A 13,442-nucleotide genomic window follows, 5' to 3' on the forward strand; every position below is an offset into this window, starting at 1 on the left:
ACAGGCATTTTTGCTAGAATAATAGTCAAGTAATAATATCAAGGCCACAGTTGGGTGTAGCCAGAAGAATAGGGGAGAGGCCCAGGCTTCAGATAAAAATTTGGAAAGAATTTTCACATAGCCGATGTTTGAAATATAACAGCAATTAAGATGGAGAAATTTAGTGATCTAGTTGATGAAATCTTGGGAGAACACCTGAATTATAAAGAGTCGATGAAGGAAAACAATTTGCTTTAAGAAAACTAAACATTTCACAGAAAAAGATATTTCCGTCCAAAACAAGAAAATTTACTGTCTTAGAAGTTTACAAAGCAGACATTTTTAAAGCTATTTATTTTAGAGACAGAGTTACAGAGAAAAAAAGAGAGGGAGAGAGAGAAAGAGATCTTCCATCCTCTAGTTTACTCCCCAAATGGCCACAATGGCCGGGGCTTGGCCAGGCCGAATCCAGGAGTCTGGAACTTCATCAGGGTCTACCAAATGGATGGCAAGGGCCCATGCACTTAGGCCATCTTCTGCTGCTTTCTCAGGTGCATTAGCAGGGAGCTGGGCAAGAAGTGGAGCAACCAGGACTAGAACTGATGTTCATATGAGAGTCCAGAACCACAGGTGGTGCTACAATGCTGGCCCCTATTGTAGAAACTTTATGAAAGTATTGACTGAAAGAGTCAACTACAAAACATAAATTTATGAACATGAGTTGAAGTGTCTATAATGATACTTAACTTAAATCATTAGTGATTTAAATGAGATATATTGGTAGAATAACTAAAGAATAAACCAATACATAGAGTTGATGAGTGAATGGGAATTAAGAAAGTGTTCATGGTAATTATAGAGTAGTTTTCAGAAAATTTTTATGTGAAAGTGTGAAGGATTAGGTTAAGGAAGGGTATTTCTCAAGATCAAAGTGGTTTGGAAAGAACTGGTAGAAAGGAACAAATAAGTATATAGAAGAGAAGGCCATCACAAGTGGAACAAGAATCAGGAAGTAGACTAAGAAAAAGTACAGGTGGCCTTGTGATACTTTTGAAGAGAACACTTAATCATCTGGGAGAAAAAGGAAGAAGACAGGATGGATGTAGTTATAAAAGTACCGATAGATGAGAAAGCCACCAAATAAAGATAGTTATCGGTAGGATCTGATGATATGGGGGCCCTTTCATGTGTTGAGAGGTCTGAGAAAACTTGAAAACTGGACAGGCACCGAGGGACATAATGTTAAGTTTCCTGTGAGCAGGTCTCTTCAAAGCAAGGGAAGGAGGGTGAGATTGAATAAACTTATAAACCAATATGAGCACCTGTTTTCAATTTCTGCTCTTCCAAAGGGGCTCAAATTTACTGAATGGCCATAAGATAAGGAATATGTTATTCACTATGTGAACCAAACACTGTAACCACATAGCAAGAGCTGAGGAGGGTTTTGGATGAATCCATACACCTCCAGGAATCTATTATTCAACTGTTTCCCCGGCTCCACTGTAGTGTCCTCAATTCTGAAGATGGTGGTATGGACAGGATAGCCTGAAATAACTAATAACCCACATTTATTGAGCTCTCACTATAATTCAATTTCTGCTTTATGTGTTCTCCATAATTAACTTAATCATTAAAAAGTTTGAGTTAGTGGTATTATCATTTCCTTTTTTATAGATGAGAATTGGCAGAGTACTCTCAGAGTGCTCTGTTTCTCTGTCTCTCTGATGAGTAAGAGCACAGGAGTTCTTCTGGTCCAGGAAGTCTTGTAAGAAGTGACATGTGTAATATCTCAGCACATGTGTGAGTTCTAGCAGACATTTTTGTTCAATGGTAGTGATGGAAGCCTCAGTTTCTGGATGTGTAGTGAGAAGATGGCTGATTGTCCATCATTCTGCGTAGAGCAAAGCCCTTTTGTTGATCTACAGAAAATAATTAAAATTGGTGATTAAGCTATTTAAATTTGAGTGAAGAGATTAATTTACTACCACAATATAATCTAAACTATCCTAACAAGTGAGCAAAATAAAAGACAGTGCTAGATCTTAGAGCTGGTAACTACCTTTCCTCTGTAATGCTGAGATGGGGACAGATGCAGCTCTTAGGAATCTGCTACCCAGCTAACAGCTCCAGGTCTACTGCAGTGATCGGAATCCTTAGCGGTTTTTTTCTCATGCTTGTAGTAAACAACTTTAATTTATCTTCAACTTTTTCTCACTGAGACTGTGGATGATTTAAAAACTATTTCAATTCAGGAATAGAGGTGGCTTCTATCAATCTTTTCAGGATTGAAATGTGATATATAACCTAATTATCATCCATATGATAGAATTTTCTTTATATCACAACTTGTTTATACTATCTTTGAAGTATGTAGCAGGAGCTGTGTATTGATCCTTATCTCATTCTTAAACTGAGAGACCTGGCCTGCATCATTTATAACTCTTGGGCAGCTAATGACTTTTACTATCTTTTTGCAGCTACACATGGCCATAGAAGGCAATGCTAGCTAATGACACAAAATGGAATTCTCCCAAGGGGAGAAAGAATATTTCCTTAACAAAACAAGTGTTCATTTTTTTTTTCTAACAAATATAGTCAGTTTCAACTAGTACTACCTGTTTGTCACTTCTGATGCTGGGACAAAGAAGCAGTGAATGGAACTACAGTAGTCATCTTGCAACCATGAGGAAAAAGTCAAGATTAAAAAAAGATAACGGCTAACACTGTTGGGCTTTTGAACCCCAGTACCACTTGTTTGGTGAACACTATTGTTTAAGTCACTCTAGACACTGTAAGTCAGGATTCTGTTACTAGCAGAGAAGCAGAATCCTAGTAATATAGAGCACTTTTAAATATTGTGTTGTAGCTATTCACACAGACTTGTACCTCTAGGAAAAAGGTTATTATAGGGGCATATGTAAAATACTACAGGAAAATAAAGAAAGAATGCTTTAAAAATTAGGGAACTCAAACAAGGATTTCTTTGGAAGTTACATTAAAGTTATGCTTGAATCATGAGTTCAATAGGTGAGGAAAGTTAGTAAGTATGAGATGGTTATTTAAAATCAGGACAAAAACATGTTAAAAAGGGTGAAGATTTGAAGAAGATAATGTACACTGGGGACCTTATGTAATTCAAGTGCAAGATGATGCAGGAGGCTGAAGGGCTACGTAGAAGCAAACTCTTGACTGGGTTTCCACTTACAAATGATGTAGTTTTGCTTTGTCCTCAGAGATACAGGGATTTTAAGGAACATGCTACATGATTAATTGATATGTAGAAAATCATCATGTGGCCTTCAGTATAAGGATGAACTGATGAAGAGTGATGTTGTGACAGGAACACCAAGTAAGGGAAATTGTCATAGTGAGAAACAAAATAATGAATATGAAGATTAAGATGGTATTAGCAGAAAATGGAGAAAGGACAGACTGAGGATTTTAAGAAGTTAGAGATGACAGAAATTGTTCTGAATTATTTGTTTAAGAAAATGCTCATCTGGACTGGATAAAAAATAAGGGAAAAAAGGAAAAATAGGTGCTGAAGTGCAGACAACAAATAGCTGATGTATTTCATGTTTGTTCCTTTTCTGTTCAAGATTTATTGTCAGTTGTGGAATCTAGTAAATGGGTTCATGATCTATCTTCTCAAAAGACCTCTGTGGTCTTTAAGAGTCAGTTTGGATCCTCTGAAACAAGACATGAAGACAGGATTAGATGCTTCAGGGAAGCATGAGAGGAAGGAGGTGGGCTCAGGTGCAGACAGTTTTCCGACTGATGCAGGAATGGCCCCTGGGGAGGACAAGGAAAGAAAGAACCTGGGTAAGAAGAGTGGGGCACTACTGAGAATGTCTCAACCAAGTCAGTGAGGAATCGAGCAAACATAACCTTCTAGAAGTTCCACATCGGCTAGCAATGGCTAAACGTTAACACTTAATGGTAAGAAAAATAACTGTTTAATCTGTGGTTATTGATTATAGGGATTTTAATGTATATTTTCCCTTCTGTGTCTTAAGTTTTCTCTCTGAGATATTATAGACTTGAACCCAGATCTTGTACCCCTAACTTCCAAATACTTATAGTACAGGATTATAGAGAATAAATAAAAAACGTTTTTAAATTAAATTTTGTACTACTTTTATATGGCTATACCCTTTTATGACACTTAAAATACTAACAAATTGATTTGAAAATTTTGAAGAATGGCCCACAGAATAGTTTGATCCCTTTCCTACTGGGGTTAGGTTTTGTTATTTCCTTATTAATTTGAGTTCTATCTCTGCTTTTGTTTTGGTAATTCCTGGACACAGACTTAATAATTTGAGTTTCTACTTCCTGTGTCTTTCAATGCTCACTCTTAAATCTACTATGCTGTGAGGAAGCCCAGGTAATTCATGGAGAGACCCACATGAAGATCTGACACTACAAGGCCATAGTCCTGGCTGAGTTCTCAGGTAACAGCACAGAATTGCCATCCATTTGGGTAAGTCAATTTGAAAGTGAATCCTCCAGTCCCAGGTTTAAGCCTGACTTAAGCTGTCCCATTGACCTCTGAACAAATGGAGATCTGTGAACAAAATTCATTAGTGTTGCTGTTTTAAATAAATAGGTTTCAACTTTATCTATTCTAAGTAGATCTAGATAAATTTATCTTGCTTGGTTTATCTGATGAGGTCTTCTTTATTACATAATATAGAATACCTTGGTCTGGGAATAAGGAGTGTGTGTTATCTTTTTTTTAATTTATTAATTTCAAAATCAGAGATACAGGGATAGAAGGAGAGACAGAGAATTAGAGAGAGAGAGAGAGAGAGAGAGAGAGAGAATCTTCCATCAGCTAATTTACTCCCCAAATGGCCACAACACCTGGGGCTGGGCCAGGTAGAAGCCATGAACTTCATCCTGGTCTCCAATGTGGGTGGAGGGGCCCAAGTACCTGGGACATCCTCTGCTGCTTTCCCAGACACATTAGCAGAGAGCTGGGTCAGAAGTGGAGCAGTTGGGACTTGAACAGTGCCCATACGGGGTGTGGACCCTGCAGGCAGAGACTTAGCCTTCTACGCCACAGTTCCAGGACCCTGTGTCTTCTTTTACATTTTAGTGTAAAACAATGATCTCTTCCTCTGTGAAAAAAAACTCTCTTTATATAGATATTATGTCAACTATACAACATGGTTATCTTGTATTCTTGCAGTGCAGCTTAAGCTACAGAGAAAGGTCTTAGGCCTGTAGGGGCTGAAAGGGCTGCAATACAATGAAGTGGAATTATTTCTGTCAATGAGTGGTGACAATGGGAAAATGTCCTCTAAAGAAAAGACATCAGTTTTGGGGCAAGCGATAGTGACACCCCCTGTCAGGGTGCCTTTTTCTTGGGCCTTGATTTCAAAGTAGCAACATATGTTCAAAAGATTTAGTATGCTTAAATCCACACAGGTGACTTTCTAATTCTGCAACACGGCCTTATAGTGTAGTATGGATCTAGTACAAACAGGAGGAGGACCACTGGGTCTTAGGGCCTAGAACTGGACCACAGAGGTGATGGCAGCATCATTGGTGGGGAAAGGATGAGGTAGTGAGGGCCACCTACTACAGATCACCAGGATCGTTTAGGGTCCAGCAGGGCCCAGGGCCTGAATTTGAATTAGAGCAGGCGCAATGCCATGCCTAGCAGAGTGCCTGACACACAGTACCTTCTGGAAGGGGTACTAAGACAGTGCAAGTCAAATGCCAGGCTCCGGTTGCCAGGGAACCAAGGCTTCCTTTTGGGTTGCCATTCTGCTGTCCCTTGTTCTTACAGGTGTCTCCGTGCATTAGGCGACACAGCTGAAGCCAAGGTTTTTAGCCTCACACAGTCTTTCGGTGCACATTTATGAGCCTCAGCCTTGGCTTACTATGAATTTTACATTTCCTGCTGAACTTGAATCCCCTTCGGCAGCCTGGGTTTCTTGGGCGCGAGGCACCGCCCAAGCTGAAGCAGGGACTCCCTCATCTTTCTGTCCCTGGCTCCGCCCAAAAGGGAGCCCACGGAGCCACGACAGCCTGGCGCTATAGCCGAGTAGGGGCGCCTCCTGCGCGAGTCCGGGTTGCACAAAGAGCTGCCGGCTGCGGACCTAGGACGGGGAGGAGGACGGGGACAGAGCAGTGGCCAGGAGCAGCTGGCCTGCTGGCCGGCCGAGCGACCCCGCCTGAGGCTCTAAGCAGCGGCCTGGCCGCCCACTCGGGAATCCCCAGTCTCTGGCGCGCCCCCTCCCCCGCCAGCAGCAGCGCGGCGGCCGGATCTTGAATCCCAACACAAAGGGAATCCTCGGCCGCAGGAAATGCATCACGAGAACGCGGGCGGGGGCGGGGAGAGGGGGATGCCTCGCCTTTCTCCCCGCCCCCGCCCTCCCGGAGCCCGGGCAGCTGTGACGAAAGCCGCAGGGTCCCTCCGTCTCCCCTGGAGCCGGGAGAATTCAAACCAGGAGCCCCCTGTCCCCCGTCCCCAATCTCCCCCACAGCCCAGGGGGCCGGGGGCTGCCCCCGCGCCTCGCGCCAGGGTCCCGGCCCCCGGGAGGCCAGCGGTCGGTGGCCGCAGCTCAGACACCTGTTCGCGCTCCCCTCCGTTCCTTCCGGGTACGCGGGCACCTGGGCTGACGTTGGCTTTCCTCCGCGTTCTCTCAACTTTCCTGCCGTATCTCCCGCCCTTCCGGGGGTCCTCTGAGAAATCCGGACCCGGGGTAGTGCCCTGCGCAGGGCTGCGCCACGGGACCTTGGCAAGACGTTGGTGGAGAGGGAGTCCCCGCGTGAGCCAGAGGGAGGAGGCCAGGGAGGGACCACTTTCGTTTTCTAAGACACCTGCAGTTCCAGGCGCGCGGCCAGGCTCGCTTCTTGGGGGGCGAGCCTCGCGGCAGGACGCGGACAGAGTGGCCGAGGGGGTTCATGGTGAAGCTGTTTTTGTAAGGCAACCTCACTGTTTTTACTTACACCATGTATATTTTTTGAAATCAGTAAATCTACCAAACTTTTCTAGAAATGCTTTCTTCACGTCTCACAGGAGAGTGGGGAACCATCCATTGTCTGTTGAAAAAGCTTTGATTTTTTTTTTTTTTTTTCTAGTTTGGGATGACTTGGGGAAGCCAGTGGCCATTTGGAGTCGGCCACTGAGGCGCCTCGTTGGACAGGTTCCCGGGGCTTTAAGACCCTGGCGACTGGGGAGGGTCTGCTTCGCCTGCGGAGAACTCGCTAGGGCAGGTGCACTGAAAGGGGGCTGCCTCCCCCGGGACCCCTGGCGGCCTTGGCTCCCTTGGACAGCGCTGCGCAGGGCGGCTTCCCCCCTCCCAAGTTCCAGGCGGAGGCCAGCTACCTGCCCCGACCTGTCTCCTCCCTCTCCAACACCACACCCACGGGACTCCAGTCTCCCGGGGAGAGGGACGGAGCGGGAACAAAGGGGTCTTTGTTCCCTGCCTCCTAGGGGGTGGGAGTCGCGCTCGCTCGCGTTTCCCGGCGCCCCTTGGGGACCCAGAGGCTCCGCGCCGCCGAGCCTCGCCTGGCTCGAGGCGCTGTCCTCCACGACCCCAGAGCCTCAGGTCAGGGCGCGGTGCCCGCGGCCACCGCGGGCGAGGGAGGGGGCGAGGCAGCGCGTGGCGGCGCCTGGCGGGCACTGTCGCCAGCCGAGGGGCGGTGGGGGGTTCGGCAGCCGGCGGAGGTGGAGGGGGCGGGAGCCGGAGCTGGCTCTGGCGGAGCCCGGAGGTGCGGGGCGGGCTCGGAGCGCGCTCGCAGGGCTGCTCCCGCCACCGCGGCGGCTGCCACGCGCCCCTCTCCTTTCCCCTCTGCGCCCCGGTGTACCGCGCCGGGCCCCCTCCCCTGCCGTCCACACGTTCCTCTTCTCCCTCCTCGGCACTTTCCCTGCTTCCTTCTGGACAAACTTTGATGGGGAATTTCACACCACGCTGGAAAAATGCCGGTCATGAAAGGATTGCTGGCGCCCCAGAACACCTTCCTCGACACCATCGCCACCCGTTTTGACGGAACACGTAAGTCTCACACATGCACGAGGCGTGTTTTCTGAGGCTGCTGTCTCTCGTGTGCGTTACTTTGGCGCCAGCCGCGTGGATTTCCCTGCTGTTGCCGGGGTTTCTTAGGAGCGGAGAAAGCGTTTTCCTCCCATGACTGGGTTTCCTATGAACACTTTAGACCTATGTTCGTCGTGGGACCTGTGTTTTGGTTGGTCCTTAGGGAACTGTTTGCAGATTTATGAGTCAAAGTGGCGGTATTGGTGCACTTGCTCTTTCTAGAGTTTCGAAGCGCCCTCGATTATAGAGTTGGGAGCTTCGTTCTCCGAGGTTTTCTAAATAGGCACTATTACATGATTTCCTATCTAAGTTTAAGAGATGCAGACTAGAATCAGTCTGTCGAGCGCAAGCTTTCTGTAGAATTGTAAGTGCTGTACATCTGGCAGAATCTGGATAACTGTTTTTTTAGGTAGACTAGCATAACTCTTAATTATGAAATTAACCTAACCCTCAAAGACACATGATTCGGGAAGGAGGTACTGGGCATTATAAAGGCTGATCTGATCAAAAGAGAAAGTTTGGCATTTTATTTTTTTGAGGGTGAATATTGTTGGACATTTGATTCGTTTAAGCTACAGTTTGAAAAAAAAAAATGTTTTTTTGTACTGATGCTCGCAGACTGTTGGGCGTCTTGGGCAGGTCGGTCTCTTTCAGGACCACGGTCAGGTCCCCACTCCTCCCCAGACAGAAGCTTTGTGAGCCCGTGGGTCTTCTCAGGTCTAAGCCCTGTGAATAGTGTCTGTACAGCCAATGCCCTCAGTTGGTTCCACTGTGAGCAGCCACAATTTTCTCCTAGCTTATGCTGCGTCTCTGTGCTATCTTTCTTTTTTTTTTCTTTTATGCAAGATTCATTTAAGCACATCTGTTCTAAAAGCATTCTCAGTGGTTCAAGTATCATTGTTTTTAGTGTGACACTGTTCCTGGGAGTAGATATGGGAGAACACGTCTGATTCCACGTCTGCTCCTATAGCCTACTACTTACTGTGGGTATTTATGCTTTGGGTGTAGTTGGGAAAGTTTGTATGAGAGACAAAGCACTTTAATTTTGTTCTATTTTTATTTTTCATATCAAGCCTCTTATGGTAGTTCCTCTTTTTTCTTTAGGTTTAGCTGTTTTTGCCCTATGATATTCTAAGTGTGTCAATATGAGTGAAGTGTAAGGCTATTAGATATCTAATATTAGATCTATTAGAACATAAAGATAAAATATTGTAGGAAAAGTCCAAGTCCCTGCCTCTATGACCACCACCCAGAATCACTACAGTTGTCTTTAGTCTTGTGTGATTGTGGATACTCTATTGCCTGAACTGATCGGTTTCATCAGTTTGTTCTTGAAGTTGGACATTCAAAACCAGAGGCTCCAAACATTGATCCTGAATGCATCTATTGCAAATGAGGTAATTGGAAAATGGTAATTGCTTGTCTCATTGTCATTTAAAGTTGAATGGAGTGCAGTGTGTGCTGAAGTGTCCCAGTGAGAGCCCTGGGAATTACTGCAGATACATTTAGATGTCAGTTACTAATGAGAGAGGCTTTAGAAGATCAGTGTGTGGCCTCTGTCTCACACTATCCCATGATAAGCAGAAGGACATGCAGGGAGAGATGGAAGTATGTGTGAATAGCTACACAATCGTGTTAACAAAATAGAAGGTTAGATATTTTAAATCCTTATTGAGAATATAATCATCACATACTAACATTTAGAACAATAAAACATCTAAACCTCTGGTGGAGATAGACCATATTTCATCTGTGCTCCACAGGATCTGGGGGAGTCCTGGAGGGAACCAGCTAGTCTGAAATCTGACAATCAGTGAAGCAAATTTCAGAGTGATGAGTAACATAAATGTTGATTTAGGCAAGATTTTGTTTATAACAGCCATTGGATACCTGTCCTTCCAGGAAATCCCACCCAGTGAAGGGATTGTATTTGCATATTTTGTTTTTTAATTGCTTTTGAATTATAGAGTGATATGAGTAATCTGAATCTTAAAAGAAAATATTACACACAATTTATAGCCAAAATTTTCTGTCTGGAATCATGGATATACAAAATCCCTAGCTAAATATTCACTCTATCATTTTATGTCATCTTTTCTTTATATAATTTTATTCAGTGTAATTACTATTATTAAAACTCTTATGATCATCTTCTGTTCTATTGAATTTTTGTAGCTGTCATTTATTTTCTTCTGCAAGGTAAAACTATTTGCAAGTTTTAAATTCTCAAAATTGCCAGGCACCCAAATAAAAAATGACACTGGAAAGAGTATAGTCAACAAGTAACATGTTGGTATATATTATATTTTATGGTCATGATAGTTTCATATTTTATTTTGTGCAATTCTGATGAAAAAAGAAATATCACAAGCAATGCCCATGGCAAATTACCACTTTGTTTAAGTTAAATCAATGTACATTCTTTTATTAGCCTTAGTCATTTATTACATGGTGGGAAATAATAAAAGATCTTAAGACATCTTCTAAACATTCTTCCAAGAAAAATTATGACCATATAGAAGCCTTTAGCATAATCGCTTATGCTAAGCAGCATAAATGAAGTTAATAATATATTTTCTCACCTAGTGACACCTTATTATTATAAGATATTTTTTCCTTTAATACTTAAGAATATTATTAATATTATTGATCATTAATTGACACTGTTTTTCTGATATGCAATATAATTTGTAAACGTTATTGGAAGATAAAGTCTTTTTAGGTGAAAGATTTATACAATCTGAAGAAAAACCAGCATATGGAAAATAGAGTCTTTTAACACAACATCACCACTAAAATATATTTACTCTTGAAATATGTTCTTCTAGTTCAAGTTTCGTTGAAATGTTACAAGAGAAAAACTAAGAGTCTTTCAAATATGAGTCTATACACACATATGCAAATGTACCCCATTAAAGGGGAAAGAGTAACTACAATGAATTTCTTTGAGTCATTGCATGGTGCAGCCTTTCTCACCTGGAACTCTGAAGTACACACACACGCACACACACAGACACACAGACATTTATCACCATGTCCTGTATGGAGTTCACGCCTACAAAGACTGTGTGTGTGTATATATGCTTATCTGCATGTTTCTATATGTTTAATGCATTAGAAAAACCTTTTTTTAGTTTCTATGAACATTAACCTGGAGAAAGGGAAAGTATAATAAAAGGACAGGGAAGTGGGTATTTGAAAAAAAGAGTTTGCCAGTACAAACACTTATCACAGGATACCATTTGAGGACACATTTTTTGAAGATATAAAACTTTCAGAGGAAGGTGTCCATTTTCAAAGATAATGATGCATTAGCCTACATTTTACAGCTATATCAAAATTTTGCCAGAATATTTCTTCTTTTTTGGGTTACTAAGACACGATTTAAGGTTTAAACAAAGTTTGTAGCCCAGTGGTGTCTGTTGATGAGATATCAGTCAAAGTATTCAAAATAATGGTGGTTATAAAACTAACTAGTATTTGCATATGTTTTATGCACTCTTATGTTCTCTGTTCAAAGTGGTCCGAGGGAATTTGTTAGAACTGAAATGTTCCTTTACAGATGCAATTCTCAATGCTTTTTCTTTTCATCTTTATACTTTCATCAAGGCACATGGATTGCTGAATGTTAGGAACTGAAGGAGAAGAATAATGCACCCAATGATTGAGAGAGCAGGAATAATAGAATAGCACACTGGAGATCTTTCTAAGTCTTTGCTGAGTTGTAGTTTGGAGAATGTCATCAAAGGCATTTAGCCAATAAAAAATAATGACTTCTATTATGTATGGACCTGTAGAAAGCTATTGCATGAATACATTAAAGGAAATATGTAGCACTTCATAGCTATTTCCCAACAAATAAAGTTTTCAAAGACCTCTTTTGTTTTCTGTTCTTTGTATGCTCTTTTATTCCTTTTTTATATTTAGGAACTTAGTTTCTATATTAGCTTTCTATTTCTGTGTAATAAATGCCACAAACTGAGGTGCTCATTGTCTTACCTTTTCTGTAGCTTAGGCATCCAGGCATAGAATTAGCTGGGTTCTCTGCTCAGGGCCTCACAAAACTATATGTATGTAAAAAAATTGTCATCTGGAACTGTGCTCTCATCTAAGGCCTAAAGACTTCTTCCAGCTTCATGTAATTGTTGGCAGAGTGGTGGTTTTATGCTTGAGGTCCTTGTTTTCTTTCCAGTTATCAGTCATGGACTTTTCTCAGCCCCTAGAATCTGCTCTTAGTGCTTTGCTGTGTGGGCACTTCCATGGGCTTCAGTGGGCTCCCTCCCAACCGAACAGCTTACTTATTCTGGGCCAGTAAGAATATATGCCTCTTATCTATTTATTTATCTATTTGAGAGACAGACAGAGAGACAGAATAACATTCTCCCAAACATTGGTTTCCTCCTCAAATGCTCACAATGACCAGAACTGGGCTGCGCCAAGACCAGGAGCAGGTAACTCACTCTGGGTCTCCCATATGGATGGCAGGAACCCAGTTACTTAAGCCATGATCACTGTCTCCCATGGTCTAATGGAGCAGGAAGCGGGAGTCAAGAACTAGAGCAGGGTATCAAACAGGAAGCGGGAGTCAAGAACTAGAGCAGGGTATCAAATCCAGGCACTCCAATTTAGGCTGTACTGATTTTTTTTTTTTTTTAATTTGGAAGGCAAAAAGACAGAGAGAAAGGGAGAGGAATATAAAAAGAGAGAAAAAACACTCCTTTCACTGGATCACTCCCTAAATGCCTCCAATTTCCTAGACTGAGCCAGGCAGAAATCAGGAGGTAGGAACGCCATTGGGTCTCCCATGTGAGTAGCAGGAACCCAAGTACTTGGACCATTTTCTGCCTGAGGAAGCATAACTGGGGACCTAGATTGGAAGCAGAGGCAGACTTCAATCCCAGGGATATTGATATGGGATGCAGGCATCAAAAGTAGTGAATTAACCTGCTGCATCATTACGCACACCCCAAGGGATGCAATTACTTAACCAGTGCTTAACAGTTAGGCTAAATCAAGCCTACCCAGAATAGCCTTCCTCTTGGTGACCTCAAAGGGAACTCATTATGGATCTTAATTGCATTCATAAAATCTTTTAACTTCTGCTGTAACCATCATGTTAACATATTCTGTTCACACTCAAAGGAAGGAAATTCTTATTTTATTTTTATTTTATTTTATTATTTTTTTATTTTTTGACAGGCAGAGTGGTCAGTGAGAGAGAGAGAGAGGCAGAGAGAAAGGTCTTCCTATTCAGTTGGTTCACCCCACAATGGCCGCTGTGGCCGGCACACTGCTCTGATCCGAAGGCAGGAGCCAGGTGCTTCTCCTGGTCTCCCATGCAGAGGCAGGGCCCAAGGACCTGGGCCATCCTCCACTGCACTCCCGGGCCACAACAAAGAGCTGGACTGGAAG

General features: G+C 43.0%; 1 protein-coding gene across 1 annotated transcript in view; it reads left to right on the plus strand.

The window, feature by feature from the left end:
• Positions 1 to 6,394: 6,394 nt before the first annotated feature.
• The window catches only part of KCNH8 (potassium voltage-gated channel subfamily H member 8), a 451,930-nt gene continuing 444,882 nt past the window's right edge, over positions 6,395 to 13,442 (plus strand). Inside the window, exon 1 of the mRNA XM_002716200.5 lies at positions 6,395 to 7,991. Coding sequence (XP_002716246.1) covers positions 7,916 to 7,991 — 76 coding nt within the window. The 5' untranslated portion in view covers positions 6,395 to 7,915. The remainder of the gene's footprint in view (positions 7,992 to 13,442) is intronic.

Source organism: Oryctolagus cuniculus, chromosome 4 (genome assembly GCF_964237555.1).
Source record: "Oryctolagus cuniculus chromosome 4, mOryCun1.1, whole genome shotgun sequence".
Classification (NCBI taxonomy): Eukaryota; Metazoa; Chordata; class Mammalia; order Lagomorpha; family Leporidae; genus Oryctolagus; species Oryctolagus cuniculus.